Raw genomic sequence first — 27,497 nt, 5'->3', positions numbered from 1 at the left:
GTTTCCCCCCCTCTCTCATACTCACCGTTCCTCGATCCCCGGCGCGGCCCTGCACGGCATTCACACTGCTGCGGCGGCTTTTACTATTTTGAAAAAGCCAGCCGCTCATTAAACAATCTCCTATTCCCTGCTTTCCCCGCCCACCGGCGCCTATGATTGGTTGCAGTGAGACACGCCCCCACGCTGAGTGACAGGTGTCACACTGCACCCAATCACAGCAGCCGGTGGGCGTGTCTATACTGTGCAGTAAAATAAATAAATAAATAATTAAAAAAAAAACGGCGTGCGGTTCCCCCCAATTTTAATGCCAGCCAGATAAAGCCATACGGCTGAAGGCTGGTATTCTCAGGATGGGGAGCTCCACGTTATGGGGAGCCCCCCACCCTAACAATATCAGTCAGCAGCCGCCCAGAATTGCCGCATACATTATATGCGACAGTTCTGGGGCTGTACCCGGCTCTTCCCGATTTGCCCTGGTGCTTTGGCAAATCGGGGTAATAAGGAGTTATTGGCAGCCCATAGCTGCCAATAAGTCCTAGATTAATCATGTCAGGCGTCTATGAGACACCCTCCATGATTAATCTGTAAATTACAGTAAATAAACACACACACACCAGAAAAAATTCTTTATTAGAAATAAAAAACACACACATATACCCTGGTTCACCACTTTAATCAGCCCCAAAAAGCCCTCCATGTCCGGCGTACTCCAGGATGGTCCAGCGTCGCATCCAGCGCTGCTGCATGGAGGTGACCGGAGCCGCAGCAGACACAGCCGCTCCGGTCACCTCCACGCAGCTAATGAAGACAGCCGTGCGATCAGCTGAGCTGTCACTGAGGTTACCCGGTGGCCGCGGGTAACCTCAGTGACAGCTCAGCTGATCGCACGGCTGTCTTCATTAGCTGCGTGGAGGTGACCGGAGCGGCGGTGTCTGCTGCGGCTCCGGTCACCTCCATGCAGCAGCGCTGGATGCGACGCTGGACCATCCTGGAGTACGCCGGACATGGAGGGCTTTTTGGGGCTGATTAAAGTGGTGAACCAGGGTATATGTGTGTGTTTTTTATTTCTAATAAAGGATTTTTTCAGGTGTGTGTGTTTATTTACTGTAATTTACAGATTAATCATGGAGGGTGTCTCATAGACGCCTGACATGATTAATCTAGGACTTATTGGCAGCTATGGGCTGCCAATAACTCCTTATTACCCCGATTTGCCAAAGCACCAGGGCAAATCGGGAAGAGCCGGGTACAGCCCCAGAACTGTCGCATATAATGTATGCGGCAATTCTGGGCGGCTGCTGACTGATATTGTTAGGGTGGGGGGCTCCCCATAACGTGGAGCTCCCCATCCTGAGAATACCAGCCTTCAGCCGTATGGCTTTATCTGGCTGGCATTAAAATTGGGGGGAACCGCACGCCGTTTTTTTGTAATTATTTATTTATTTATTTTACTGCACAGTATAGACACGCCCACTGGCTGCTGTGATTGGGTGCAGTGTGACACCTGTCACTCAGCGTGGGGGCGTGTCTCACTGCAACCAATCATAGGCGCCGGTGGGCGGGGAAAGCAGGGAATAGGAGATTGTTTAATGAGCGGCCGGCTTTTTCAAAATAGTAAAAGCCGCCGCAGCAGTGTGAATGCCGTGCAGCGCTGCGCCGGAGATCGGGGAACGGTAAGTATGAGAGAGGGGGGGAAACTGACCGACAGACTGTGAGAGAGGGACAGACAGACAGAGAGACCGACAGAGAGACAGAGAGACCGACGGACGGACTCAGGGAGATTGACCGACATACACAGAAATAGAAAGAATACCCGACATCACTAGAAATAAAAACACCAAACGGACACGGACTATAGGTAGATGCATACGTGTTTACTAACGTGTGTGCACATACCCATAGACTTTCATTGTGTCCACGTGTGCGTGCTCCGTGCAGATAACGGACATGCATCCGTGCAAAACGCAAACGCATACGGATCACGGACACGCACACACGGACATAATGAAATAACGCACGTGTGACCACAATCATAGATTAACATTGGTGCACGTTTGGCCGTGTCTCCGGTATATACGGAAACGGACCAAACACGCACGTGTATCACGGACGTGTGAAGGGGGCCTTAGGCCGCTTTCACATTGTGCTTTTACTTACGTTCAGTGGTCCTGTCAGGGCATCCATCCGAACCCCCCTCCCCTCACAAAACATGGTTCAGACGCATACGCCGTAGACTACTTTCGGGTGTCCGCCTGCAGACAACGTATATAACCGAGATGGTGCAAGACAGAGCACACGTCTGTTCCATTCTAGTCAATGGCCCCGTCGGCGTATGCGTCCGAAACGCGTTTTGCAAGGGGGGGGGTTTGGACGGATGCCCTGATGGGACCAGTGAACGTAGGTAAAAGCGCAATGTGAAAGTGGCCTTAGGCTTTCTTCATGTCACACTAATATTATGAGAAGAGAAATATGAAAGTAACATTATACTGGATCCATTACATGATGGAGCCCTCAAGGCTATAAAGGAACCTGCCAGGTTTCCCTCATTGCTGGCCTTCAATCCAGAAAGGCCGCCCCCTGGCACTACGTGAGGTGGGCACATGCCAAAGGCCACATTATGGGGGCAGGTGGGAGAGTTGGAGCCATTGTCATTGGAATAACAGACTCCAGATGACCGTTATCAGGCGGGGCTGGGAGGTCAGGGAGCTGCAGTGTGATGATGTAATCCTGTGACGTCATCGCTTCACATCACTCATACAGGCATGAAGTATCAGTATGGCAGCACATCTGTCGCCTTTGTTACGAGCCACCGGCGGCCGCCATGTTCCCGGTCCGGGCTGATGGACGCCCGGGAGACTCCCTGCCTGTCTTTGTCCCTCACTCCTTCTGCAGGGTCGGGCGGATTACCTCATCCTATGTCCGTTTGACCAATCACAGGCCTGCTCTCCCGGCGCTTGCACCAATGAAAACGGCTCCAGCCCGGTTTCCTTGACAACGCTGCTGTATATAACGGGCGGCTTTGGACCATGTGTAGCAGGTTCTCTTACACCGACCTCCTTAGAGTCGCACTGTAAGAAGGCATCCTTCTCCTCCTTCCTCTCGCCCTCCTCTCTGAAGCCCTCATCCCGCAAACATGGTAAGAGTTCAGTTACTGACACTGGGGCATGGATGGGGCTGTACACTGACACTGGGGCATGGATGGGCTGTACACTGACACTGGGGCATGGATGGGGCTGTACACTGACACTGGGGCATGGATGGGGCTGTACACTGACACTGGGGCATGGATGGGCTGTACACTGACACTGGGGCATGGATGGGGCTGTACACTGACACTGGGGCATGGATGGGCTGTACACTGACACTGGGGCATGGATGGAGCTGTACACTGACACTGGGGCATGGATGGGGCTGTACATGACACTGGGGCATGGATGGGGCTGTACACTGACACTGGGGTATGGATGGGGCTGTACACTGACACTGGGGCATGGATGGGGCTGTACACTGACACTGGGGTATGGATGGGGCTGTACACTGACACTGGGGCATGGATGGGGCTGTACACTGACACTGGGGTATGGATGGGGCTGTACACTGACACTGGGGTATGGATGGGGCTGGTACACTGACACTGGGGCATGGATGGAGCTGTACACTGACACTGGGGCATGGATGGGGCTGTACATGACACTGGGGCATGGATGGGGCTGTACACTGACACTGGGGCATGGATGGGGCTGTGGGGTATGGATGGGGCTGTACACTGACACTGGGGCATGGATGGGGCTGTACACTGACACTGGGGCATGGATGGGGCTGTACACTGACACTGGGGCATGGATGGGGCTGTACACTGACACTGGGGTATGGATGAGGCTGTACACTGACACTGGGGTATGGATGGGGCTGGTACACTGACACTGGGTTATGGATGGGGCTGGTAAACTTACAATAGGGTATGTACATGGGGCTGGTACACTGACACTGGGTGTGGATGAAGCTAGTACACTGACAAAGCTGTGGATGGGGCTGTACACTGACACTGGGTGTGGATGGGGCTGGTACACTGACACGGGTGTGGATGGGGCTGGTACACTGACACTGGGTGTGGATGAAGCTAGTACACTGACAAAGCTGTGGATGGGGCTGTACACTGACACTGGGTGTGGATGGGGCTGGTACACTGACACGGGTATGGATGGGGCTGGTACACTGACACTGGGTGTGGATGAAGCTAGTACACTGACAAAGCTGTGGATGGGGCTGTACACTGACACTGGGTGTGGATGAAGCTAGTACACTGACAAAGCTGTGGATGGGGCTGTACACTGACACTGGGTGTGGATGGGGCTGGTACACTGGGGTATGGATGGGGCTGGTACACTGACACTGGGTGTGGATGGGGCTGGTACACTGACACGGGTGTGGATGGGGCTGGTACACTGACACGGGTGTGGATGGGGCTGGTACACTGACACGGGTGTGGATGGGGCTGGTAAACTTACAATAGGGTATGTACATGGGGCTGGTACACTGACACTGGGTGTGGATGAAGCTAGTACACTGACAAAGCTGTGGATGGGGCGGGTACACTGACTGACACTAGGGTGTGCATAGGGCTCTTATAGCCGCAGAGCTGTGTACAGTGAGCCGATGTCCTCGCAGTGGGCGGATGGAGCTGGTATACAGCCAGTGGTAATAGCATAGAGCGGCTCCTATTCTCCCTGGTAGGTGAGGAAGTTGCCATGGTGACAGCGGTGACCGATGCGGCGCTGCAAGGATGAGTAGGACTGGCAGGAAGATGGCGGCTGAGCGGAGCTGATGCTGTGCTGCCGCCCTGAGATGGCGCACACAGGGCACACGCCCCGGCCCCAGCACACTGCGCTCCTCATGTGCTCTCAGACTATCGCCATTAACTCCTTGTGGTCAGGGCACTGTGCCGGAGAGGGCGCGTGATCACTAGTAATGGCTGCTCTTGTATGAACCCGGCTCTGTGCTGCTGTGCCGGAGGCTGTCACCCCTCCCCCTGCTGTTTATCAGCTTCAGAGCCTCCATGCCTGCAGTCAGGGCTGATGTCATGGTGTCTTGTTTGGTTTTGGTATCCTGGTGACGTGCTCCTGGCAATCTGGCAGGGAGCAGCCCCCCACCTTCTGGTGCTGCAGTGGGTGTGGTGCCTCATTGTTCCCATGCTCTGCCATAGACAGTCTGGTGCTGTGGTGCCTCATTGTTCCCATCCTGTGCCATAGACAGTCTGGTGTGGTAGCTCATTGTTCCCATGCTCTGCCATAGACAGTCTGGTGCTGTGGTGCTCATTGTTCCCATGCTCTGCCATAGACAGTCTGGTGCTGTGGTGCCTCATTGTTCCCATCCTGTGCCATAGACAGTCTGGTGCTGTGGTGGCTCATTGTTCCCATCCTCTACCATAGACAGTCTGGTGCTGTGGTGCCTCATTGTTCCCATGCTCTGCCATAGACAGTCTGGTGCTGTGGTGCTCATTGTTCCCATGCTCTGCCATAGACAGTCTGGTGCTGTGGTAGCTCATTGTTCCCATCCTCTGCCATAGACAGTCTGGTGCTGTGGTGCCTCATTGTTCCCATCCTCTGCCATAGACAGTCTGGTGCTGTGGTGGCTCATTGTTCCCATCCTCTACCATAGACAGTCTGGTGCTGTGGTGCCTCATTGTTCCCATGCTCTGCCATAGACAGTCTGGTGCTGTGGTGCTCATTGTTCCCATGCTCTGCCATAGACAGTCTGGTGCTGTGGTGCCTCATTGTTCCCATCCTCTGCCATAGACAGTCTGGTGCTGTGGTGGCTCATTGTTCCCATCCCCTGCCATAGACAGTCTGGTGCTGTGGTGCTCATTGTTCCCATGCTCTGCCATAGACAGTCTGGTGCTGTGGTGCTCATTGTTCCCATCCTCTACCATAGACAGTCTGGTGCTGTGGTGCTCATTGTTCCCATGCTCTGCCATAGACAGTCTGGTGCTGTGGTGGCTCATTGTTCCCATCCTCTGCCATAGACAGTCTGGTGCTGTGGTTCTCATTGTTCCCATCCTCTGCCATAGACAGTCTGGTGCTGTGGTTCTCATTGTTCCCATGCTCTGCCATAGACAGTCTGGTGCTGTGGTGGCTCATTGTTCCCATCCTCTGCCATAGACAGTCTGGTGCTGTGGTTCTCATTGTTCCCATGCTCTGCCATAGACAGTCTGGTGCTGTGGTGCTCATTGTTCCCATGCTCTGCCATAGACAGTCTGGTGCTGTGGTGGCTCATTGTTCCCATCCTCTGCCATAGACAGTCTGGTGCTGTGGTTCTCATTGTTCCCATCCTCTGCCATAGACAGTCTGGTGCTGTGGTTCTCATTGTTCCCATCCTCTGCCATAGACAGTCTGGTGCTGTGGTGGCTCATTGTTCCCATCCTCTGCCATAGACAGTCTGGTGCTGTGGTGGCTCATTGTTCCCATCCTCTGCCATAGACAGTCTGGTGCTGTGGTTCTCATTGTTCCCATCCTCTGCCATAGACAGTCTGGTGCTGTGGTTCTCATTGTTCCCATGCTCTGCCATAGACAGTCTGGTGCTGTGGTGCCTCATTGTTCCCATCCTCTGCCATAGACAGTCTGGTGCTGTGGTGCTCATTGTTCCCATCCTCTGCCATAGACAGTCTGGTGCTGTGGTGCCTCATTGTTCCCATCCTCTGCCATAGACAGTCTGGTGCTGTGGTGCCTCATTGTTCCCATCCTCTGCCATAGACAGTCTGGTGCTGTGGTTCTCATTGTTCCCATCCTCTGCCATAGACAGTCTGGTGCTGTGGTGCCTCATTGTTCCCATCCTCTGCCATAGACAGTCTGGTGCTGTGGTGCCTCATTGTTCCCATCCTCTGCCATAGACAGTCTGGTGCTGTGGTGCCTCATTGTTCCCATCCCCTGCCATAGACAGTCTGGTGCTGTGGTGCCTCATTGTTCCCATCCTCTGCCATAGACAGTCTGGTGTGGTAGCTCATTGTTCCCATCCTCTGCCATAGACAGTCTGGTGCTGTGGTGCCTCATTGTTCCCATCCTCTGCCATAGACAGTCTGGTGCTGTGGTGGCTCATTGTTCCCATCCTCTGCCATAGACAGTCTGGTGCTGTGGTGGCTCATTGTTCCCATGCTCTGCCATAGACAGTCTGGTGCTGTGGTGGCTCATTGTCCCCATCCTCTGCCATAGACAGTCTGGTGCTGTGGTGGCTCATTGTTCCCATCCTCTGCCATAGACAGTCTAGTGCTGTGGTGCCTCATTGTTCCCATCCCCTGCCATAGACAGTCTGGTGTGGTAGCTCATTGTTCCCATCCTCTGCCATAGACAGTCTGGTGCTGTGGTGCCTCATTGTTCCCATCCTCTGCCATAGACAGTCTGGTGCTGTGGTGGCTCATTGTTCCCATCCCCTGCCATAGACAGTCTGGTGCTGTGGTGGCTCATTGTTCCCATCCTCTGCCATAGACAGTCTGGTGCTGTGGTGCCTCATTGTTCCCATCCTCTGCCATAGACAGTCTGGTGCTGTGGTAGCTCATTGTTCCCATCCTCTGCCATAGACAGTCTGGTGCTGTGGTGGCTCATTGTTCCCATCCCCTGCCATAGACAGTCTGGTGCTGTGGTGGCTCATTGTTCCCATCCTCTGCCATAGACAGTCTGGTGCTGTGGTGCCTCATTGTTCCCATCCTCTGCCATAGACAGTCTGGTGCTGTGGTAGCTCATTGTTCCCATCCTCTGCCATAGACAGTCTGGTGCTGTGGTGGCTCATTGTTCCCATCTCCTGCCATAGACAGTCTGGTGCTGTGGTGGCTCATTGTTCCCATGCTCTGCCATAGACAGTCTGGTGCTGTGGTGGCTCATTGTTCCCATCCTCTGCCATAGACAGTCTGGTGCTGTGGTGCCTCATTGTTCCCATGCTCTGCCATAGACAGTCTGGTGCTGTGGTGGCTCATTGTTCCCATCCCCTGCCATAGACAGTCTGGTGCTGTGGTGGCTCATTGTTCCCATCCTCTGCCATAGACAGTCTGGTGCTGTGGTGGCTCATTGTTCCCATGCTCTGCCATAGACAGTCTGGTGCTGTGGTGGCTCATTGTTCCCATCCTCTGCCATAGACAGTCTGGTGCTGTGGTGGCTCATTGTTCCCATCCCCTGCCATAGACAGTCTGGTGCTGTGGTGGCTCATTGTTCCCATCCTCTGCCATAGACAGTCTGGTGCTGTGGTGCCTCATTGTTCCCATCCTCTGCCATAGACAGTCTGGTGCTGTGGTAGCTCATTGTTCCCATCCTCTGCCATAGACAGTCTGGTGCTGTGGTGGCTCATTGTTCCCATCCCCTGCCATAGACAGTCTGGTGCTGTGGTGGCTCATTGTTCCCATGCTCTGCCATAGACAGTCTGGTGCTGTGGTGGCTCATTGTTCCCATCCTCTGCCATAGACAGTCTGGTGCTGTGGTGCCTCATTGTTCCCATCCTCTGCCATAGACAGTCTGGTGCTGTGGTGGCTCATTGTTCCCATCCTCTGCCATAGACAGTCTGGTGCTGTGATGCTCATTGTCCCCATCCTCTGCCATAGACAGTCTGGTGCTGTGGTGGCTCATTGTTCCCATCCCCTGCCATAGACAGTCTGGTGCTGTGGTGGCTCATTGTTCCCATCCTCTGCCATAGACAGTCTGGTGCTGTGGTGGCTCATTGTTCCCATGCTCTGCCATAGACAGTCTGGTGCTGTGGTGGCTCATTGTTCCCATCCTCTGCCATAGACAGTCTGGTGCTGTGGTGGCTCATTGTTCCCATCCTCTGCCATAGACAGTCTGGTGCTGTGGTGCTCATTGTTCCCATCCCCTGCCATAGACCCCATCTGGTGCTGCAGCGGGTGTGGTGCATCATTGTTCCCATCCTCTGTCATAGACAGTCTGGTGCTGTGGTAGCTCATTGTTCCCATCCTCTGCCATAGACAGTCTGGTGCTGTGGTAGCTCATTGTTCCCATCCCCTGCCATAGACCCCATCTGGTGCTGCAGTGGGTGTGGTGGCTCATTGTTCCCATCCTCTTCCATAGACAGTTTGGTACTGTGGTAGGCTGGCATCGAACCCCTGCCCAGCTTATCTCTAGGATGTCCTTTTGCTGACATCTATTTAGACATTCCCACTATAAAAATCAAGTGTAGTATAAACACAAGGGAATAATTACAGCTAAGACCTATTAAATCTGCCAAATATTGACCAGACACTAAACAGTGACAATCTGTTCTTTGTCTGCAGCGTGAATGCATCTCTATCCACGTCGGTCAGGCTGGTGTGCAGATCGGTAATGCCTGCTGGGAGCTGTACTGCCTGGAACATGGCATCCAGCCTGATGGGCAGATGCCCAGTGACAAGACCATTGGAGGAGGGGACGATTCCTTCAACACTTTCTTCAGCGAGACTGGAGCTGGCAAACATGTCCCCAGGGCTGTGTTTGTGGACCTGGAGCCCACAGTCATCGGTGAGGATGTAGAGCTGTAATCTCCAGTGATTAACACACGATTTCATGTACAGACAATATATAACACGTTTCTACGCCGAGCTGATAAATCATGTGATCACATAGGAATTGTGCAATGACCATAGAGAAATGTCCACCCCGTGCGCTGTCAGTGCGTAATTCTTTGTAGGGCATAGTGAAACTGGGAAGGGTTATGAAAAATAATAATGACATTTCCAGCTGTAAATACTGGAAGACACAGCGCTAATATGTGGGGACCACAATATTTCATTCCCTGTGTTTCTACAACGTCCCCAGTAACAGCTGCAGCCTGCAATATTTTTATTTTTTTTGTGAATTGAGGAAATCTATTTTTGTGTAACACATGATATTACAATCCATCTTACAGCTGCACTTACTAATGAGCCCATGCGTGTGACATGTCATAGGCTTTAGTGAAAATGGCTTTAAAAGGGTTGTATAGTGAAAACATGTTATCGATATCTTATTGATCAGTGGGGGTCTGAATGCTGGGATTTGCACCGATTGTCATAACGGGCACTTTTGTTCCCGGTGGCGCAGCACTGCACATGCTCCACCTCCATTCATTCCCTATGAGGCTCCCAAGCTCTCCTTTCGCATGTAGATTTTTCCAGGAGCCCCATAAAGAATAAATGGAGCGGTGGACAATCATCTGACCTGCAGCTCCAATTTATAATAGGGATGAAAGTTTCCCGTTCTCCAGTCGGTGCTGATCTCCACAGTCAGATATCTAAGAATCAATAAATTATTACCTGTCCTGTGGGTAGGTGATAGCTTCTTATATCTGGACAATCCTTTATCCCTTTAAGTAGATGATGAGGGTGTAATTTTGCATCATGTCCTGTGTCTTGTATAGTAGCTCAGTGCTGAACATCACACAAGCCCTCAAGTCATGACAGCCTGACTGTTGACATTTGTCGATTTCCTAGATAACACTTTCATTGACTTTTACACAATATTGTCAACTATTTGCAGATGAGGTGCGCACTGGTACATACCGACAGCTATTCCACCCAGAACAACTGATCACTGGAAAAGAAGATGCTGCCAACAACTATGCCCGTGGTCATTACACAATTGGCAAAGAAATCATTGATCTGGTGCTTGACAGAATCCGCAAACTGGTGAGTGACTTCATGTTTTGATATTGTGGTTATATATCAGATGACACAGTAAATGTTTCTGATTGTAACATACTGTGCATTATGTTTTCTACAGGCTGACCAGTGCACCGGTCTTCAGGGTTTCCTGGTTTTCCACAGCTTTGGTGGTGGCACTGGTTCTGGATTCACCTCTCTGCTGATGGAACGTCTCTCTGTTGATTATGGAAAGAAATCCAAGCTGGAGTTCTCTATCTACCCAGCTCCTCAAGTGTCCACTGCTGTTGTTGAGCCCTACAACTCCATCCTTACCACTCACACCACCCTTGAGCATTCTGACTGTGCTTTCATGGTGGACAATGAGGCCATCTATGACATCTGCCGTAGAAATCTAGATATTGAGCGCCCAACTTACACCAATCTTAACAGGCTGATAGGCCAGATTGTGTCCTCTATTACAGCTTCCCTCAGATTTGATGGAGCTCTGAATGTAGATCTGACAGAGTTCCAGACTAACTTGGTGCCCTACCCTCGTATCCACTTCCCTCTTGCCACTTATGCCCCAGTCATCTCTGCAGAGAAAGCCTACCATGAGCAGCTTTCTGTGGCTGAGATCACAAATGCTTGCTTTGAGCCAGCCAACCAGATGGTGAAATGTGACCCACGTCATGGTAAATACATGGCTTGCTGCCTGTTGTACCGTGGTGATGTGGTGCCCAAAGATGTTAATGCAGCCATTGCCACCATCAAGACCAAGCGTACCATCCAGTTTGTGGACTGGTGCCCAACTGGTTTTAAGGTTGGTATTAACTATCAGCCACCAACTGTGGTTCCAGGTGGGGATCTGGCCAAGGTCCAGCGTGCTGTGTGTATGCTGAGCAACACCACTGCTATTGCAGAGGCCTGGGCAAGACTGGACCATAAGTTTGACCTGATGTATGCCAAGCGTGCCTTTGTGCACTGGTATGTAGGTGAGGGTATGGAGGAGGGAGAGTTCTCTGAGGCCCGTGAGGACATGGCTGCCCTGGAGAAGGATTATGAAGAAGTTGGTGTAGACTCAGTGGAGGGTGAGGGCGAGGAGGAAGGAGAGGAATACTAAATGTCAAAACGGTGCTGCTTTTAACAGGGAACAATGTAACATCTGAGAAACATGCAAATCTATTTGCTCAGCCAGTTCGTTTCTATGTAGCAACTTTATGTTCTGATGTATTTTTGCTGCATTTAACTGTCCTGGTCCAATACACTTGAGACACTTTAAGACATCTCCATTGTGTTGGATTTGTCAATAAAACATTCCCTGTCTTAAACATATATTCTTGCGGTGTATCTCATTAATATTACATTATATTTAATTACATTTACAGTTTGCTTTATTAAATATCCATATGTTCTACATAAACACCATTATATTATAAGCACTCTGACCTCCGTCAGGTAAGGTTCTTGTCCAACATGGCGCTCTAACATTATGTGAACCAAGCCTAATATACAGTACATATAGAGCTGCAGTGTAGTCTATGGACTTCATACACATTAACCAAATGGAGATAACTATAACAGCCTCAATGGAGATTATATTGCAGCTTTCTAGAATACAGATCATCTTCTGACGAGTCAAAACATAGTGAAGTAGGAAATTACTGCAAATCTTCTGATGTGTGATATGATCTCTCTGGAAGTAGAGAGCATTTCTGATCATGATTGGCGAATGTGCACTTGACGTCTTTTAAATGCCGGCAAACCCGCCGTTTTTCCTGCAAAAGACTCTTAAAGGGTATTCCCATCAAGATCCTACTCCAATATGTAGTAGGTGTAATAATAAAATTATTAGCAAATACCTCTAATTAGAAATGTAGTATAGTTCTCCTGATTAGCGATGGCACTTGCCTCATGTGTAGAGCACTACAGTAGCTTAGGGTACTTTCACACTTGTGTTCAGCGGAGTCCGTCACTATGGAGAATAGCGCAGTCCGTTAACGCACTGCGCTATTCTCCATAGACTTGTATGGACGACGCACTGTAACGCAAGTGTCTGCGTTGCATCCGCTGGACGACGCAGCGTCGTTATTTTGACGCTGCGTCGGGCGGAAGAAACGCAGCATGTAACGTTTATTTGAGCAGCGCAATCCGTAGGATTTCACTGCGCATGCTCTTTTTTTTTTTTTTTAAATCACAAACTTTATTTTGTCTCGCGGTGGCCGAACGTTCAGCTGAGCGCCCGCCCGCCGGCATGCCCGGCCGCCGACAAGTGACAGCACTCAGCTGAGCGCCTGCCCGCCGGCATGCCCGGCCGCCGGCAAGTGACAGCGCTCAGCTGAGCGACCGGCCGCCGGCTATTGAGAGCGATCAGCTGATCGTTCACAATAGTCTGCTGCCGGTAAAACTGTAAAGAATAAAAAAAAAAAATAAATTAAAAAAAAGCCTTCCGTTGTTTTGTGCGATCCGTAGCATCCGTTGTGCCACTATATGCAACGCATACGTTGCATCTGTCACACAACGCAATGCTATGGAAGCCGTCCAACGCAAGTGTGAAAGTAGCCTTAGATATCCATGGTTACAATGATTCATATAGTTACAATTGGTTAGTTGCTAGTGGTTGTAACCATGAATACCTAAACTACTGTAGTGTTCTGCACATAAGGTAAGAGACATGGCTATATCAAGAGAACTATGCTACATTTCTAATTGGAAGTATTTGCTAATATTATTATTATTCCTACTACATATTAGGATGGGATCTTGGAGATGGGAATAACTCTTTCAAGAAACCGAAGTTGATGTTTTTTTCAGAAGCCTCTTTTTTTTTTGTTACATCTGTTCTGATTACTTTTTTGGTGGCATTGCCTCCGGCGTTTTTTTAAACTCCCGTACTAAGGCTATGTGCGCACGTTGCGTACAAGCCCTGCAGAAATTTCTGCAGCGATCTGAAGAGCACATGTGCGCTTTAGATCGCTGCAGAAATGTCCGTAGTGAGCGCCGATTCCATGCGCTCTGCCTGCAGCTCCTGCCATAGACAGAGCAGGAGCTGCCGGCAAAGCGCAGGAAAGAAGTGACATGTCACTTCTTTTTGCGCAGCGCTTCGGCAGTAGCCGAAGCGCTGCGCTCTTAGACGCCACGTGCGCACGGCCCCTGCACAATCTCCATAGACTGTGCAGGGGCCGCAGGACGCATGCAGTTACGCTGCGCTACAAAGCGCAGCGTAACTGCATGTTTTTACGCAACGTGCGCACATAGCCTAATAGTGAGCAACGTCCAAGTAGAAGCCACCAGAAGAACCGACCAGTCACTTCTTATAACCACTTTGTGACTCGAAAGTATGAAATTTTTAAAAGAAGCTCAAAATGACAGGACATGTGCACGGCAGGACATTCTTACATTGCACTGCATATGTTCATTGTTTATGGCATTTTCTTAATAGGGTTCCAGGTGGAATCAGCCTGAAAGACCATGTGTTGAGAATAAAATTGATGTCGGAATGAATTCCCAGCGGCTGATTCATCAAGACGACATTTCAAACACCTTGATGGAGATTCCACTGGAATAAGATGGGCCAACAACAATAATTGTTTTTATTATATAGCCCCAACATATTCCGCAGCACTTCACAATTAAGCGGTAATTCATGAATAGATGCAGACCTCTTTTAGCTCATCTTGCGCCAGAGACCGCGGACTCTACATCAAAACATCAATTTTGATGGCATAAATTAGATTTTTTCAACCTACACTAGGCCACGCCAATTACTTCTAAAGCGGGTTTTACACACAAGCGATGTCGCTGGTGAAAGCACCCGCCTCCGTCGGTTGTGCGTCACGGGCAAATCGCTGCCCATAGCGCACAACATCGCTTACACCCGTCACACATACTTACCTGCCTAGCGATGTCGCCTTTCTAAGGGGGCGGTTCGTTCGGCGTCACAGGTGCGTCACTTAGCGGCCTCCCAACAGAAGCGGAGGGGCGGAGATGAACGGGCCGAACATCCCGCCCACCTTCCTTTCTCATTACGAGCGGCCGCAGGGACGGTGATGTTCCTCGTTCTTGCGGTGTCACACATAGCGATGTGTGCTTCCGCAGGAACAATGAACAACCTGCGTCCTGCAACAGCAACAATCGGGATAGGAACGACTGGTCAACGATCAACGATTTGGTAAGTAATTTTGATCGTTAACGGTCGTTCCTGCATTTCACACACAATGACGTCGCTAACGAGGCCGGATGTGCGTCACGAATTTCGTGACCCTAACGACATCCAGTTACCGATTTCATTGCGTGTAAAGCCCGCTTTAGTCCCACCCACATTTTAAAATGATGGCTGAACTGGCATAAAAACACCAATCTGCAAAGGTCTTTCGACTTTTCTGGCGTAAACGATTTCATAAATCAAGCCATTACTTTTTATAAGCAGTGTTTAGAGCTGTTATCGTTGCACAGTGAGGCCTCATTCAGATGTTCAGGATTTTTCTAGTATGTAAAAACACAGACCCTTATTCATCAGAGGCTTGGATTCCGGTTTCATCAGTGTTTGGTCACTGTCAGTTTTTACCATCAGAGTTTCACCAGTGATTTTCACAAAAAAATAAATTAAAAAACGACAAAGATTTTTGTATACATTCCTAATCTCGAACAGCACATAGATTGTACCCAGATGCCATCTGTGTGCTGTCCATGATTTTTACAGACCCACACTTATAGTAGCTATAGTAGTAGCTTTCATTCGTGGTGCTGAACAAAAATGGACGTCTCATTGTTTTGTTTTTTTGTTGTGGACACACAGTCCGTTAAAACTCACGGACATGGGAAAAGCCCCATAAACTGTAATGGGTACGTACCTACCTATGAAACAGAAGTCTGAATAAGGCCTAAGGAGGAGCTCTGCTTTGTAAACATTAAGACCACCCTAAAACATGTAATTTTCAAATATAAATTGTGAATAGGTTTTTTTAACAAAACCCCCACAAAACCTTACATATATGGATTCATCTTTTTCCATTATTGTAAAAGTGAATTGGGCCTTAAATGGGGATTTATAAGTAATTAACGTTGAAGTGCTGTTCTAGGGAGTTATTCATTCTACTCCTACTGTTGTCCCATGTGATTGTCTGCCTCCCTAAATATCCCTAGGAAGGTCACATCACATCATCACTAGTGATGAGCTAACTGTTTGGTGCTTAGGTAATCGGGTGCTCTTACTGAGCATTTTGATGCTCGGGTGCTCGGTACTTGTTTACGGAGTATAACGGAAATTAATGGGGAAAAAGAGCCTTTTTCCAGAAGATTTTTTTTAGAAAAATGCTGGAGCTCCCAATTGACTTCCATTCTACTCGGTAAATGAGTTCAGAGCACCAAACAGTTCGGTCATCACTAGAAGTGCTCGGGATTTATTAGTAGGCAAGCATCTCAAAATAATTTGTCAATAGTAAAATGCACATAATTAATGAAACTGGTGTTGGAGATTTCAATTTTAATATGTCTAAGGCCATGTGCCCAAGGTTGCGTTTTTCCTTGCTGCAGGGAACTCTGGTGACAGAAGTGCCTTGGTCTGTGAGGTGATCCGTATCTCTGCAACCTGGGGTCGCCATTGTGACGAACCACGGTTACCATGGCAGAGATGGGGTCCTGATCGCATTACAGGGATCCAATTGCCAGGGAGAGGTAAGCAATTCCTCTCCCTGCCTCCTGAATGCTGCAATCACATTGATTGCAGCATTGAGGGAGTTAAACTGCCGGGAGCAGCGCGGGCACTGCTTCGGGCATTGAGAGCTGGGTCCCAGCTGTAATATCAGCTGGTGACCCAGCGGTGATCGTGAGGGTACAAAACAAAAAAAAACACACACAAAAAAGCATTTAAAAAAACTGCACAAGCGCACTAAAAAATGGGCGTTTTTTCATGCCAAAACATGCGTTTTTTTTACACCTCTGTGTTTAAACACGAAAGTGAAAAAGTGGCACCGGTGCCATCAGTGTTTTGGATCAGTGTGACATCCATGTGTCTGTTTTTACCATCAGTCATCAGTCTTTCACAGATGAATAAAGAAATACAAAAATTACACAGCTTCTTCTATAGTTAAAGGGAACCTGTCACCAGATTTAGGGCCTATAAGCTAAGGCCACCACCAGTGGCTGGCCACCACCAGCATTCTAACATACTGTATATAAGAGCCCAGGCCGCTGTGTAGAACATAAACACTTTATAATACTCACCTAAAAGGTCGCTCCGGTGCAGACTGGTCAGATGGGTGTCTCCGTTCTCCGGGACCGGCGCCTCCTCTTTTGGCCATCTTGCCCATCCTTCTTCTGAAGCCGGCGTGCATTACGCACCCTACGTCATACACACTCGCCGGCATTGAGGTCCTGCGCAGGTGCACTTTGATATGCCCTGCTCAGGGCAGATCAATGTATTGTATGCGCCTGCGCAGGACCTCAGTGCCGGCAAGTGTGTATGACGTAGGACGCGTAATGCACGCCGGCTTCAGAAGAAGGAAAAAAGTCCCAAAACCTTCATATTTTTTTTTATCACAGGGAAATAATTCTACCAAAAATGAGAACATATAATTTTAGCGATGACAGTACTGCAGTAGGTGGATTCACTTTTTGCTTCATAACTAACAAAGTGCTTTGAACTGAGCAGATAAAGCTAACTACAGTTGTAAAAAAAACAAACATTTATTTCTGGTAAAATACATCTGCAGTCCTTTCAGTGTAAAATCTACGGAATGAAGACCTGCCCAAAACAAAATAAATGCTCTGATGTTCAAGAAACTACTAACATCATTCGTGATAGATAAAGTGGCTTTCACAATATTTTGTAGTGACCATTTAGCGTGTGTTGGCAAAGCTCCAAGAGTTTACCTTAAACTTATCCATCGTTTCCTTTTCGTTCAACAAAGACCAACGGAGTGGTTTTTGCGACACACCATCCAGGACATAAAAAAAAATGGATATATCTTTTACTACTATAGACCACCAAGGACATTGCCATTCATCACACTTAACCACCATATATTTTACCATTTACCTCTTCACCACTAAAACACCACTAATTACCACTTAAGAATCATAGGCCACTACTATTACCAGAGTTATTAACTTTGACCCTCCATGCATTAGACATTACTTAAAATTAAAAAAAATAACCCTAAAAGGTGTTGTCCGATCACAACATATTGATGACTTATCCAATCGCTGCAAGTTCAACACCCATCTCCCCCACCAATCAGCTTCTATTTACTCAGGCTGCAGATAGGTAAGTCATCCATATATGTGACCGGAGGACCCCATTAAGTTTTAAAATGCTCTAGACCAGGGGTCCCCAACCTGTGGCTCGCAACTGTCTGCCAGCTAGGTGCATTTGAACCAGGTCTTGCAAACAGCTATGAAGAGCCGGTCTCCAGATGGTGACATTTTTGAGTAGCCCAGCACAGAGGAGGAGGTAGAAACCCCTGGATATTGGTATACTGCCTTCATGTGGTTATTTCTGTGGAAAAGCGTTGACTGTCATTATAATGGAAATGGAGGCTCTAGGTGTCACTGCTGTGAGTGGTGACAGCTAAATGTGGCTCTCAAGGTCAGAAAGGTTGGTGACCACTGCTCCAGACTATCATATTAATATTAAATTTTTTCACCGTTGAAGTGGTGATTTAATAATATAATAATAATATTTATTTCTATAGCGCCAACATATTCCGCATATTCCGATTTAAATCTCAGTCCCTTTGCCCCTGTCTTATACTCACCCTCCAGCGTCTTCACCTTTTTTCAGCATCACTCCGGTCCCATGGTGCCATCTTGTGCACATAACGTCTGACTTGCCGGAAGTCAGAAGTTACGTCACTGTTATACATGCTCAAGCTTGCACGTAATAAATAATGAAAAATAAGGTTTTACCTAAGACTACTACAACTGACCTGCCTAGTTCTTGAGGTCCCAGCTGCGCAGTCTCTAATGAACCCTGCGCAGATTGAAACCACCCTAAGGCTATGTGCGCACTTTGCGTCAAGGTAGTTGCAGTTCTAAACGCATCCTCTGGCAGAAATGTTTTTTTGCTAAATTTGTTTTTGACCACAAAAACAATATAAATACGCACACGTTTACATGCTTTTCCATTGTTTAAAGTCAGATGCGTTTTGAATACAAAGCCACTACTAAATAAAGATTAAACATTCAAACACTATGGAAAAAATAATAAAAAATATTAAAATTAATATCAATCAAAAATTTTTTTTTATTAAAATTATAAGTTTGTTATAATAATTATGCATAATTATTATTATAATAATATAATAATAATATAATTATTAACACCTGTCCCCCTAAAAAGGTAACACCAGCCAAACACGTAAAACCCTAGTCACCTCCTTCAGTGCTTAATGAACACACCAGGGGGGCGGAGTCAGGTGGTTGGCACGCCCACCGAGGAGTTCAGAGGGCCTGAGCCAGGAAACTGTCAGTTCAGTTGAGTTGAGTTGTTAGTTGAGTGGTGGAGTTGAAGTGCAGAGACAGACCTGTGCCCAGGTCTGCCGCAGATTGACATCAGGTGTCTAGGTCAGAGCCCAGTCACTGCCGGCTAGGAGACAGACAGTGGTCGCCGCCTGCAGGAGCCGGGAAGACGGCCTGGTGGAACCGTAAGGGACCGGGACAGGGTAGTGGCCCGCTGGTACTGAACCGGGGAACCGACTGGAAATCGGAGCACAAAGGGGGGTACCCAGACCCTGAAACGAGGTCCCGAATCTACCGGACTAAGTTAATTCACTGATTGAGGTCTCGACTTTAGGTCCTTTCCCAACCAAGTCCCGACTGAAGACAACAGCCCAACGAGGGGGATAGAAAGCCACCGCTCAGGCAGAGAGATCCCACGGGCCAGCATCTGCGGGCAAACAGGCTCTCCCGACACACACAGAGCCGGGGAGCGGACTCCCGTCGCTGAAGCGCAGGCAGTCCACAGCTAGAAAACAAGCTGCAGGAGAAAGGCGGGGACCACCAAACCGGGTGGGGGACCAGACACAGCCAGCTGCAGGCACCAACCACCATCTTTTTGGTTTACCAGAGACTCCGGTGTATCTGTCAGAGTGAGTACAACTGTGCCCTCGGGCCACGCACCGCCCCGCACCACACCAATCTGCCCGCACCCTCACAACCGGGCCCCGGGACCATCACCCCCCTAGCGACGGAGGGGTCAACACCTGGCTGCGCAACACCGTCCCCGGGGGCCTAGTAAACAGCAGCGGTGGTGTCTACATTCACCACAACCCGTGGGTGGCGTCACGAGCTTAACTAAAAACCACGGCCCCGGCCGTAAACCTAGCCCCTACGTAGCACCAGCATCCTTTCAGAGTGAAGTGACCCCGAGTCCGGAGGTGCTCGAGCCACCCACCAACAAGCCCGGATCCAAGCGGCTCGGCTGCAGCCGAGCGCGGGGCGGTACATGCGTGTGGCAGAGTATTAGGTGGCGTGCATGCGGCAGAGCATTGGGGGGCGTGCTTGCGGCAGAGCATTTGAGGGCGTGTGTGCGGCAGAGCCATCAAGGGTTCCATGTACCGCCTTAAGAAACCAGGGCAAGGTATAGAGTAACATAAGGTAAACCAAAAGTAATAATAAACAAGGAAATCCACAAATACAACACACTTTAGCTCCAAGCAGGATACATGACTGATGGACTAGTGAATTGCGCTCCTGGTAACCTAATAAATAAGACACCACACACTGCGTGACATGGATTAAAATTTTGGCCACAGCAGCCCTTTATTTTTATAAGAAAAAACATCAACAAGAAAAAACAAGATTATCGGCCCAGAGATGTGGTTGTTATAAATCCCAGCCCCATATCCCCCTCCGCCGTGTACACCTAGCTCAAGGGGGATTCTGGGTATACCCCTTGATCATTTTCCTTGTGTCCGCTGAGCTCCTCCCCAGGGACCCATCTATTCCACTGTCCACTGAGCTCCTCCCCAGGGACCCATATTCCACTGTCCGCTGAGCTCTGGCCCAGGGACCCCATTAAAAACATAATTCTCCAACCAACAAAGAGGGGGTTTAAACAACCACATCCCGCCGCCAAATGCTGCTGTAACATACAATATTAAAATGTTAATACAATATTAATATGTTGATATGACATTGACAATTTGGATACATTACTGATAACAATTGATACAATACTAATAATGTTGATAAAATACCGATGATGTTGAATACCAAAACATTGTTAGAATATTGACAGTGTTGCAAAGTCCTGATATTGATACATTTCCCTTTATTATAGGGAGGGTGGGTGGGACAACTGCTGGTTCAGTCTTTGAGTCCAGGACAAAGGAATGACACCTTAACATGGGACCTATTTCTTATATGGCCCCTGCCCCCATCTCTCCTCCTGCTCGCTGACCCCCCCCACCACATTCCTTAGGTAAAAACCCCATCCCTTACTCCTTAACCCTTTCCTGGATCTATCACTGCCTCAGTCATGTACGTTACGGCTATCTGCCTTCACTCTGCTTGACTGATGGACTAGTGAATTGCGCTCCTGGTAACCTAATAAATAAGACACCACACACTGCGTGACATGGATTAAAATTTTGGCCACAGCAGCCCTTTATTTTTATAAGAAAAAACATCAACAAGAAAAAACAAGATTATCGGCCCAGAGATGTGGTTGTTATAAATCCCAGCCCCATATCCCCCTCCGCCGTGTACACCTAGCTCAAGGGGGATTCTGGGTATACCCCTTGATCATTTTCCTTGTGTCCGCTGAGCTCCTCCCCAGGGACCCATCTATTCCACTGTCCACTGAGCTCCTCCCCAGGGACCCATATTCCACTGTCCGCTGAGCTCTGGCCCAGGGACCCCATTAAAAACATAATTCTCCAACCAACAAAGAGGGGGTTTAAACAACCACATCCCGCCAAGACTCGCTCTTGTGACACCTTACAAGAGTGAGTTCCTCCACAACTTAATGGCTCGTTCTACTCCTTCTTGTATTCCCAACATCCATATATCAATGCCAATGTCATTAAGATGTACCTTATCATCTCTCCAAAAATGTTCCTTTGTATTTTCAAGCATCTGGTGACGTATGGCCACCCCTCCGTTTTCCAACACAAATTTTGTTATTTTTTTATTAACCTTTATCCTTGTATTATTGATGCGAGCTACTGATCGCGCTGTTCTCCACATTTGTCTAGCTACTATATCCGACCAGACCACCACTGTTTCTGGGTAAGACCTCCATAAATTCAACATATCGAGCTTTATGTTCCTAACTAAATGTCTTGATGTTCTTATTGCTAAATCATTACCACCTAAATGGATAAGTAAGACGCCCGGGGGCGGTAGAACTCCACATGATACTGGATTTCTTTTAACAGCTGATGCCACTGCATTCCCCTCTTTCCTATCCATGTCACCCGTGCCAAGGAACTGGGCAACCTTAACTGTTTGCCATTAGGCCTGACTGCTGCACGTAAGGCCCCCCAAAAAACAAATGAATGTCCCATGATCCAAACCAGGCATTGCTGTTCAGCTAAAACAAAAACAAAAACACAATTATCACACAATTGTCTAAATGAAGACACAACTACTATAAGATTACCAAAATGTACACATATATATACATGTACGCCATTTATAATAAATGTAATCTAATGTAACTCTTAAATCTGCTCGATTCCCATCTCCCAATTTTTTTTTTTTTTTTTTTAACTATGTCAGGCTCTAAGCCCCATCTAGCAGCTTCTGTGGCTGCTCCTCTCCTAAATGAGTGTGAAGTGAATGCATTTGGAGACTCTCCCAATATTGTCAGGCATTTTTTAAGAACTGCTGTGAATTGAAATTGTGACAATGACTTACAATCCTCATGAATTAGTAATGAACCTTGGATATTTGGCCTTATTGAGACATAGTTTCTAAAACAGATGACCGGGCCGGCCCTGGAACCGCTTAAATGAAACAATGTGATCCATTTTCCTCTACCCTGTTGATCAGTTTTTGACTTTGCCAGAAAACATTCAAATCTGTCTGTGTACTGATGCACGTCCTCGGCTTGTAGACCCCCACTTCTGGTGGAGCTACTCGACACTAACTCGCTGATTCTAAAAGCTCCAAAAAAAGGCCAGTGTGAATGCACAACTAAAGAGTAACACTTCAAACGGACTGCTCCAGACTCGGCCTAGTACACTCAGTATCTGCTGCAATAACTGGAAAGAAATCGGACGCCGTTTATCTCTGGTCTTCTTACAACTTTTCCTGTAACCCTTTAGGGCCTGCTTAACTAAAAAATGCTTTGTGTAATCAGTGAAGTCGTGCAACTTAAACCAAAAAGCTAATCCAGACATTTTACTATCAATACTGGACAATGAAGTACCGTCCACAAAGGCCCTGCTAATGTAAAATAACAACAAGGAAACATTGTCATGTACACTGGCATCATGTGCCACTAGAGCACACAAGTCTTCCCATTCCCTCCATGCTGACTGGTACCTCTGCCATGTGCTTACACCCACAGACCGTTCTATCAGAGCGTATGCGGTGTCACTGGCAGTGACCACAGAAAATCCGGACACTTCTTGCCTTGTACCTCTGCCATCGGGGCTAACGAACGGAATCTGTCCCACTGAAAACGAGACAGAGCATCAGCCACAGAATTGCAAACACCGGGGACATGCACAGCTGTAATCTGACAATTTGACTTTAAACAGCGCAGCACTAGATGACGGAGCAACGTAACAACAGGCAGGGAAGAAGCTGATTGTTTGTTGATGACTTCTACAACTCCCAAGTTATCACAATGAAATCTCACTTTTCGGTTTTGGAAAATATTGCACCAAATTTCACAAGCAACCACTATGGGGAACAATTCAAGGAGGACTAAGTTTCGTGTTAACCCATTGTTTCTCCAACTCTCTGGGCCACCTATCTGCACACCACTGTCCAGAACAATATGCTCCAAAACCAGTTGACCCCGCTGCATCAGTGTGGATGTCTAGATCAAAATTTGAAACCGGTGGTCTGATCCACAATGACCTCCCATTAAACTCCATTAAGAACTGTTCCCATACCGCCAGATCGTCCTTTAATGTTCTAGCCAGCCGCACAAAGTGATGTGGAAAGGTTATGCCTGAGGTAGCTGCAGCTAGGCGCCTACAAAAAACTCTACCCATTGGAATAATGCGACACGCAAAGTTCATTTTTCCTAACAGCGATTGTAGATCCTTTAATCTGATCTTACGGTGAGATCTAGCTTCTCTGACTGCCTCCAGCAGATCACTGACCTTGTCATCCGGTAATCTGCACTCCATGGCCTCACTGTCAATCAAAATTCCTAAAAACTTGATAAGTGTAGACGGGCCTTCTGTTTTATCTGATGCTAACGGTACTCCGAAACACTTAAAAACCGACTGAATCGCTGCCAATAATGAAGCACAAACAAATGACTTTGGTGGACCTATACATAGGAAATCATCTAGATAATGCAGGACAGAACGCACGCCGGCTTCCTTCTTTACTACCCACTCCAAAAATGTGCTAAATGATTCAAACAAGGAGCATGAGATGGAGCAGCCCATCGGTAAACACAAGTCTACATAAAACCTGCCACTAACAACCCAAGAGATGGAAGCTTTCTGGATGTACTGGTAGGAGTCTAAAGGCAGCTTCAATGTCTGTTTTTGCCATTAAAGCTCCTCTGCCGTACTTCTGTACCCATGCCATCGCTGTATCAAATGAAGTATACGAGACTGTGCAAAGTTCCTGATCGATTCCATCATTAACTGAGCTTCCATGATGGAAGGACAGATGATGGATCAGCCTAAACTTATTGGGTTCCTTCTTTGGGACCACTCCCAATGGAGAGACCCTTAAGTTTTCTATTGGCATTTTGGGGAATGGGCCTGCCATGCGGCCCAGGTCAATTTCTTTGTTTAGTTTTGTGGAGACAATGTGAGAATATGTATAAGCTGAAGCAAGGTTACGAGAACAGGTTAATGGGCCTGAAGTAGATGGGATCTTAAAACCTTCTGAGAAACCCTCCCCCAGCAATTGTGCTGCTTTTCTATCTGGGTACCTGCTTAGATAGCCCACCATCTCCCCGAGTCTAATTGGGGTTTCCCCCTTTTTGGTTAATCTCTGCTGTTGGGGTTTTATTTCGTGTAAAGCATTTGGATAGGCTATGGTTTCCACTACAGAAGGTGCATTCATGTTTGTACCTGCATGTGTTTCCGAATCTGCACTGGCTATCATTGAACTGCCAGCAGCAACCTTTTCTGTTTGCTGCCGACAATCCGATTGCTGATGATCTGCCGACATAGCCCTGAAAGGGCTGATTAACCCCACGTGGCGCTGTCATGAGACGCATCCATAAACCAATATCTTTGTGATCCCAACGAATCCCTTGGCGACCAGCCTTTCGTTGGCGAAACTGCTCATCATAGCGCAGCCATGCTAAACCTCCATACACAAGGTGCGCCTCCCCGATAGAATTCATGTAACAAAATAAGGCAGAGCAATGTTCAGGAGTTTTTTGGCCTATTACACTTGCTAATATGGCAAAAGCCTGGATTGCTAAATGTTTGGGGGATGAGACAATACCGTCTTTCTTGTTCCTCTCTTTTCCTCTCATCAAACCTTAATCTATCCAAGTTATATTTTTCTAAGGGCAATAATGAAAATATTTCCACATATTCGTCGGCCCAAATCTTCTCCCTAACCTCCTGTTTCAAATGAATTCCTAGAGGACCCTCAAAACATACATATAATTCTCCTTTTGCTGCATCAGATAATGTAACCCCTTGTGAAATTACTGCATCCTCCTGTGTCTCTGGATCAGCACACGACTGACTTACCACCTCCGATGTCCGGCGACCATTTCCACACCATGCAGCAATAGGAGAAGAAGTTATGGGTAAGCTAGACTGACTCAAAGCCTCCTTAACCCCTGACACTAATTGCTGTACTACTGAATTAAGATCCCATCCTACATTGCCGGGAACTGCACCCCCAACTGAGCCCACTGGACTTATTACAGGTGTTGTTACACTAGATATAGGACAAGAAAAAGTGTTCTCACCAATACCTGGCTGCGTCCTAGGTTGACCAGCCGTCCGTGACGTATTAGTTATAGTCTCTACAGCCCCTTCATTATTGAAGTGCTGCGTGCTGCTGCCCTCTAGTGGGGAGTCGTTATCTGTGTCATAGTCATTGTCTGGAATCTCTGCTGAATCTTGTAGCTGTAGATTTATTGCCTGACTCAAATCCTGAGCCGCCGATGAAGTCTTTGTCTGGTTAAAGAAGTTTTGCGCAGTTGTCTTTTTGGATTCCTACCACTCCTCGTGTAATGAGAACACGGATCCGGAAATATTGTGTGTCCAAAGCCCATCCCCCCGTGTTGGTTTAGTTCCTGGGGTGAGGCCGTATGATGTCCTCTAGAATGATGCAAAGTTTGTTGAGGAAGTTCTAAGGATTCATGGTGGGCTGTCGTCACGTCAGTTGTAGCTTGTGTGGCTGCTTCTCTGGCTGGCACATCAGTAGAGCTGGACTTTCTCCTTGCACTTCTTGGTGTCTCTCTGGTTAGATGATCTGGCTCTTTTCTCTGTCCCTTGTTATTCTTGTACTGTAGTTTCCTTCCTGGTTTGTAAGAAGGATCAGAGGCCGTGCTTCGCTTTGCTCTTTTCCTAGAAGTAACAGAAGGACTTATGATCCTATTGTGAGTCCTATTGGCCATTTCAGAAGTTAGTCTCTCAGGAGGTCTTGATCTTCTCAAAGTTTGATGTTCAGAAAGTTCAGAAGGGACAGATGCTGTATCCTGGGCACACAACTGCTGGTTCAGTCTTTGAGTCCAGGACAAAGGAATGACACCTTAACATGGGACCTATTTCTTATATGGCCCCTGCCCCCATCTCTCCTCCTGCTCGCTGACCCCCCCACCACATTCCTTAGGTAAAAACCCCATCCCTTACTCCTTAACCCTTTCCTGGATCTATCACTGCCTCAGTCATGTACGTTACGGCTATCTGCCTTCACTCTGCTTTTTAGAAATATCACCAGCAGGGAATGGAAGCCTGGGGAGGGTTTAAATAGTTACACCCGCCGGGTGATAGGGCAGACCAAGTTACATAATAGAAGACAAGTGTTGTCAAAAAAACCAATGAATACAACCTGTGTAAACACAAAGACAAATTGTTCAGAACCTGGACAGCAACCAAACCTGACCGTGGTCCAGTGGAGGGTAATGGACCACAGCACAGGAGGGAGCTGGATCAAATCTGAAACATGAGAGTCACAAGAAGAGATGAGAGGACCTGTGGAAGTTTGGGTTCTGCTGATCCAGCTGAACTTTTTTTAAAGTTCGGTTTGGGACCCAGACTTGACTTGCACTTCATTTGAAGTCACTAATTGGCAGTTTGTGTCTCTGCTCACATGCAACCAGCCATAAGTAGATCACTTCTGGGGGAGCTCAGACAGAGTTTTTTTCCCATTTTTTTTTTGTGCACTCTACATCTGATCACTCTGTTGTTACCCCCAATGTGAGCCGTTCAAACACTGCAAGCACTGGGCCGAGCACCGTGCATACCCGAGCACAGTGATGCTCGTGCATGTGGTTTGCATTCGTAAAGCATCTAAACTCAAACGGTTTCTTGGAAAAGTCTGAGTTCAAACCGAACACCAAACTTCAGGTTCACTAATCTCTAGTCACAGCTATCAAATAAGAAAAAGTATGGACCAAAGAAGCACTCAGCTCACTGAATGTACAAAAATTGACAAATTTATTGATTTTTTTCACCATAAAAACATTTAAAACCACCTTCAATATTTGGCATTATCAGCTCAGTTGCCTCATCTTATGCTTTGTCCTGCAGTACCAAAAGTGGCCTGCAGACAAGGGGGGCGCTAGAGAGTAGTCGTG

The 27,497-nt window shown here is 47.9% G+C and overlaps 2 protein-coding genes across 2 annotated transcripts in view; both read left to right on the top strand.

The window, feature by feature from the left end:
• The first annotated feature begins 3,044 nt into the window (after nt 1–3,044).
• On the top strand, nt 3,045–11,920 carry LOC142291956 (tubulin alpha-1A chain). The gene is made up of 4 exons (XM_075336935.1): nt 3,045–3,136; nt 9,266–9,488; nt 10,485–10,633; nt 10,728–11,920. The coding sequence occupies exons 1-4, from the start codon at nt 3,134–3,136 to the stop codon at nt 11,706–11,708; spliced, it is 1,356 nt and encodes a 451-aa protein (XP_075193050.1). The 5' UTR covers nt 3,045–3,133; the 3' UTR covers nt 11,709–11,920.
• LOC142291957 (tubulin alpha-1B chain) overlaps nt 3,045–27,497 on the top strand; it is a 114,786-nt gene continuing 90,333 nt past the window's right edge. The window contains exon 1 of the mRNA XM_075336937.1: nt 3,045–3,136. Coding sequence (XP_075193052.1) covers nt 3,134–3,136 — 3 coding nt within the window. The 5' untranslated portion in view covers nt 3,045–3,133. The remainder of the gene's footprint in view (nt 3,137–27,497) is intronic.

The sequence above is a fragment of the Anomaloglossus baeobatrachus genome, chromosome 2 (genome assembly GCF_048569485.1).
Source record: "Anomaloglossus baeobatrachus isolate aAnoBae1 chromosome 2, aAnoBae1.hap1, whole genome shotgun sequence".
In the NCBI taxonomy this organism is placed as follows: Eukaryota; Metazoa; Chordata; class Amphibia; order Anura; family Aromobatidae; genus Anomaloglossus; species Anomaloglossus baeobatrachus.
Note: the sequence above shows the minus strand (reverse complement) of the source record. Positions and strands in the feature narration are given on the sequence as shown.

Coding starts and splice junctions, on each gene's coding strand:
- LOC142291956 (XM_075336935.1), top strand. Junction 9,489..10,484: donor CCTGGAGCCCACAGTCATCG/GTGAGGATGTAG, acceptor AACTATTTGCAG/ATGAGGTGCGCACTGGTACA. Junction 10,634..10,727: donor TTGACAGAATCCGCAAACTG/GTGAGTGACTTC, acceptor TGTTTTCTACAG/GCTGACCAGTGCACCGGTCT.